Source organism: Monopterus albus, unplaced genomic scaffold (assembly GCF_001952655.1).
Source record: "Monopterus albus unplaced genomic scaffold, M_albus_1.0 scaffold33.1, whole genome shotgun sequence".
Classification (NCBI taxonomy): domain Eukaryota; kingdom Metazoa; phylum Chordata; class Actinopteri; order Synbranchiformes; family Synbranchidae; genus Monopterus; species Monopterus albus.
The window spans coordinates 1,159,435-1,165,093 of NW_018127913.1; the positions used below are offsets into that span (position 1 = coordinate 1,159,435).

Here is a 5,659-nt window from a genome sequence, read left to right on the forward strand (position 1 = left end):
GAGGATAGAGTTAGGTGGAAACAGATGATTCGCTGTGGTGACCCCTAACAGGAACAGCCGGAAGAAGAAGAAGAAGGCCCTTATACATGTAGTTGGATTACAGGATTAATCGCATTATGCTATCAGTCTCCACTTTGTGAAACTAAGAGCATTTTCAATTTTTTTCTAAGATTTGAATTTAAAAAACTGTTCTCAAGTTTAAGTTTTAAATGTTTTTAGTGACAACTTGGTGATCAGAAGAAATATGTAATGACTATGTCAAATTTTAAACCAAAATGAGATGCCATGTAGTTAAATATTACAGTTTTCAGAGGCCCTGCTACATTTTGTTCCATTGTTTGCACACACAGCTGGTATTAAGCTCCTTCTACCTTCTCCTTGAACTAGTGGTTGGTCAGTCAGGGGTGTCTCCAGTGTCACTTGTTGACCTCCATTCACAACTTCTGTCTGGCCCAGTCCCAGCATGCTTTGCTGCTCTGCTGAGGTGGCAGATGTTTGCTGGAGGGAGTCTGCCTCTATTTCTACCTGCATTTCATGGGCCACAGTGCTCGCTCCTAAGGGGTCTTCTGTTGCCTGGGGCTGTAGCTGCTGAGCCAGTTCATACCTGGTTTGGTAGAAAGGTGGAAGAGAGACAGGACCTAAGGTTTAATAAACTGACCATTACAGTCTGTGTACAATAATAATCCTCCTAAGCACATGGAAAACAGTCCAACACATGGGGGGAAAAAATGTTTAAAACAGCCAAGAACATACAGTGACAAAGCCCAAACCTATGTGTCTTCATGTGCTTCCTGCAGTTGGGCGAAGACTTGAAGGTCTTCTGACAGTAAGGACACATGTAAGGTCGCAGGTCACTGTGCGTGGTCATGTGACGTCGCAGGCTGCCACTGGTGGTAAACGTTGTGTCACACATCAGGCATTTGTACGCCTTTAGGCCTGAATGCGTCCTGATGTGAGCTTTGAGCACTCCAGAGGAGGCAAAACCCCGGCTGCACTGCACACACTTGTAGGGCCTTTCTCCTGTATGAGACCTGGCATGATAAAGGGATAGTAGTTGGTCACTAACCAGCAGCTTCTGTATTCACTTTTAACCTAGGTCCTAGGTCCAGGTTTATAAGTGAATCAAGGGAGCTATTACTAGTGGCAGATACAGTATGGATAATCTGTGCTGAGATACAAGGCTTTCATCTGTCAAAGAAGACAAATGGGGAGGTGCCAGCCACATACAGGCACAGCATCAATATTTAGAATACGCTGTCAATCTTAAATTAAAGATAAATGCTGAAAGTGTGTCCCAATGCAAAAGCCAGAAAATTCAGAGATACTGTACATGAATCAGAGCATCTCACTGAGTGGGCTCCTTACCATTCTTAGTGCTGCTGTTTCAATGTCTTATTTTCTGTATGACTGACAGGAGCACTTTAAAGTTAGTTTAACATTCCTACTATATGTCAGAAATTCATCTATGTCAGGTATTACAACAAGCTTGCAATATAAATATACATGTCTCAAACAGCCTTTGGATTGCAGTATTAATACTGCGATAATCAGACTATGAGCATACGATATTCATACAATGTTCCCATGATAGTTTGACCCTCATTACCTGACCATAAATACCTACCCCTTGTATTTGGAATCAAAGATTGAAAGTTATTCCATTTTTACTAATGGTGCTTTTCTTCAGGATCTAGCTTTGAAGATACATCAAACCTGTCCACCTCCAAACTGCTATGTACTTTTCATTCAGCCTTTCCAGTCTCATCTCCCTCTACTTTCAAATCACCCTGAACAAATTCATCATCCGCTCCCTGTTTTCTCTTCTATTTCTGACTGTGTCGATAAGCTTAAGTCTTAAGTAAATTCTAAAGTCTAAAGTAAATTTAGTGAGCTCAACTTTATTCTTCTTAGCTGACTGACATATCGGCTAAATTTGTAAGAACTGTTTAGAAAATATTTTGGAGATGTATAACTCTGCCCACTTGAACACTGTATCAGTTGTACAGACCAATCAATTTTCTGTTAAATGCCGGTGGAAAGGAGCACCTGCCTAGAAAGCTTTCTTTCTCCAGGGAAGCATGTCAAATATTAATTTTGGCCTGAGAAAGGTGTCACCACAAAAAATTAGTTTGCATCAGTGCAAAAATTAGAGGGGTTTAAATCATATTTGTCAAACAAAGCCAGTATTTTTTGGTGATGCCTTCTCTTTGGTGGCCTCATTTACCAGTGGGATTTCCTAAGGCTCCATCCTTGGTCATCTTTTATTCACTTTTTTGTATAAATTCTCCCACTACATCACATTATTCAAAAACAGTTAATTCCACTGTTATGTGGAAGAAGATGGCATCTTCTAACCCTCACTGTTTCGACTCTAAGAAATCAAATGTTGGCTGCTCCCCTCCTTTTTCCAAGAATCAAAATGAATTGTCCTCAGTTTTCCAATATCCACCCCCCATCCTGCAGAAGAGTCATCGCTCTGTCTGCCAATGTCAAGCCTGTAGCTAGAAACCTGGGTTACTTTTCTGTAGTCACCTCGTGTTTAACAAACAAGTTGTTTTCAACAATATCATGCCTTTAGTTAGTATAAAATGCAGCTACTCAGCATAGCAAAGACTATATCACTCTCGCTGTGACCTCTCTTCACTGGTTACCATCAGTTTTAGAAATGATTTTACAGATTATGCTTAAACCACTTCATGGGCAGGCACCTTCCTACGCTGCTGAATTGATGTGCAGTACAGGCCAGAGTGTAGTCTCATATGCTCAAGCAGAATGCATCTGACTGTTACTAAACCCTGGCTCTATATGGGTGGCTGTGGCTCAGGTAGAGCGGCCGTTCCCCTCAACCGGAAGGTCAGCGGTGTGTGTGTGTGCATGTGTGTCGGCATGCAGATGGCTGCCTCAGTTCTGTACCGGAGACAAATTTCTTGTATATTTTACATACTTGGCCATACTTGCATTTTGCCACTTTCACTATGTTTTAATGTTTTATTTGTTTATTTTACTATTTCCATCTTATTTCACTGTTTGTTATTTCAGTCAGTTTCATTCTCTGTACTTTCAGTTGCCTAATTTCATCTTACTGTAGTGCTGAACTATTTTATGACTTTGTTTCTAAAGTTATATTAACTAAGCTATATTAACTTTGTTTTATTAGTAGTACTTAAAATTCCACACTAATCTTGCAACTAGATGCCTTTTTAGCAGCACTGACAATTTAAACCCACACTAATCTTGCAACTAGATGCCTTTTTAGCAACACTGACAATTTAACCTGAGAGTAGGATACACCCTCTGGAGAGCATGAATATGTCCTATAAATGTAATGTCAACCTGTCCCTTTGATTTATATACATTTACATAATATACTTTTATATAAATTATATAAATTCTTCTAACTGTGGACTGACAGTGAAGGTCATCTGAGGGGTTTTAAATATAGATTTAAATAAATTTGCTTTCAGTTTGATTTCATAGCTTGTCCACCCTGGTGCACATAATGTTCTGCAGAATGAAGATTGACTTTCTTTTTTCTATTGTTGTTATATTTCGACATAAAACTGCCATTTTTAATATGGTATATATGGCAAAAATGTATCAAATATCTTGCAAAACTAACTGCACTGGCCCTCACATTCATATAACTTCATATGCAGTGTTTTAAAGAAGCCTTACCTGACATGCTGTTTCAGGTGGCTTGATTTCTTATAGGCCTTACTGCAGAACTGGCATTTATAAGGCCGGTCATTGCTCACCACCTCCAGGTACTGCTGGAAAGCCAGGCGAGGATTCTGGGATGGGATGAGGCCTTTTAAGCAACATGTGAACAAGAAACATGTGGAACTCCATGTGAAAACTCATTTAATTTATGCACTGTTATAATGCATCCCACTCCATCCCAAAAGACACCAAATGGTTATGTTACTATCAGGAAAAATAGATGCAACACCATCCATGTGTATACACATCTGCCTGACAGGCTCTTACCAAAGTCAGTGATGAGGATGGGTTCCTGCAGGGGGATATCAGGCAGAGGTAGGTTACTCTTTGACACTTTGGCTTTGTTGGTTTTCCGTGGAAATTTGTGTTTCTTCTGCTGCAAGCTTTTGAAGTGAGAAGCAATGTGTGTTTTCCTGTGGCCTGATGTACGAAAGATCTTGTCACAGTGAGGGCAGGGAAAAGGGCGTACACCTAGGAAAAGTGGGAGAAAACGGCACTTTTGGAAAATTAGTATTTAGAGAATTAAACTGATACTGACATTTATACTAAAGATTTGAAAACTAAGCTTTAATTACACAAAATATATTCAAATGTTGCTCTCCCTAAGGGAAACCATATTTTGGTTTAAGCACACTTAAACCAAAATATGTAAGCTCATAGTTTTATTTCATTTTTGACTACAAAATGTTACAAAACCTTTCATTTAGCAGGAGACAATATATATTCTTATGAAACCACATGACAGCACAAGGGAAAGTGACAAAGATTTGAAACTGTATATGCACAAATACAGCTGAGAACATATTTATCATAAGCCTTAGCTTAGAGCTAACACACAATAAGAGCTAAAGTCACCTAACAAAGACAGTGCCATTACATACTGTAGCGGTTTAATAAATAACTGTTACAAATTTGTTTAGTCACACTAAGGCTGACATTTCATGTCTAGGGGATGGCTCTTTTAGGTAATGTCTCTGAGAAGAAGTAAACGCGTGGGTGTAAAGGAGGCTTCTAGCTGTAGCAGCACCACTATATTTACACAGGTCCAGCTTTTGTAATTGATTTGTTGTATAATTTATCATAACCTATAGCTAAATACCAAATGGTAGAGGCAGCCAGGAAACTGAGAGCACTAGGTCAAAGGCTAATAATATATGTCTCCTTTAACTTATGCAAATACTGATGATGTTGGCTTTAAAGGTGTATGATGTGACATGAAACGTCAGCAGGTAAAAGTGAAAAAAATGTGTGTTAAAAAGTTCACTTTACTTAGGCTTTAAGTGTAACCCTTTCATGAAGTGGACCTGCTTCTCACCTGTGTGCAGCCGCATGTGTACCTTCATGCTGCCAGAGGTGGAAAAGCACTTCAGACAGCACTGACACTCAAAGGCCTTGATACCCGTGTGCGTTTTCATATGTGCTGTCAGGGTACTCTTGACAGCAAAAGCTCTGAAGCACTGTTTGCACTTGAAAGGCTTCTCATGGGTGTGGATGCGGATATGGCGAACAAGGTCGCTGGGCTTCTTAAACTCTTTGGAGCAGTATGGGCAGCCATGCCAGCGAACACCATTCTCCTCCCTGATGGAGCCTGGAAAAGGGAAGGAAAGTGAAGCAGCTGTCCATGTTTCCCTCTCTGTTAACTGGTGCTGGGTTCAGAGCTGTTGTAAAGTCTTCTTTGTAAAATATGAATCATTCTACAATGTTAACAAAAACAAAGAGTCATTTGCTTACTTAATTTAAACAAAAGCCAGTAAACACAGGCATCATTTTGTGATTATATGAATGCAGATAAGGCAGCTGAAGCTTTTTATGTATTACTAAACTGGTATAATGAAGTAAACTGATATAGTTGGAAGGTTTCTGATTGAATGAGAAACTTTTTCTGTAACAGGGATTAAAAACCTCTTTTTCTAAAGAGTGAAGTAAATTTAATGTGCAT

At 39.4% G+C, this 5,659-nt stretch overlaps 1 protein-coding gene across 1 annotated transcript in view; it reads right to left on the reverse strand.

Annotated features, from left to right (window-relative positions):
• The window catches only part of znf236 (zinc finger protein 236), a 66,483-nt gene that overhangs the window by 36,462 nt on the left and 24,362 nt on the right, over positions 1 to 5,659 (reverse strand). The window contains exons 10-14 of the mRNA XM_020597253.1: positions 5,036 to 5,308; positions 3,988 to 4,191; positions 3,676 to 3,808; positions 771 to 1,031; positions 372 to 604 (exon numbers count right to left, since the gene is read on the reverse strand). Coding sequence (XP_020452909.1) covers positions 372 to 604; positions 771 to 1,031; positions 3,676 to 3,808; positions 3,988 to 4,191; positions 5,036 to 5,308 — 1,104 coding nt within the window. The remainder of the gene's footprint in view (positions 1 to 371; positions 605 to 770; positions 1,032 to 3,675; positions 3,809 to 3,987; positions 4,192 to 5,035; positions 5,309 to 5,659) is intronic.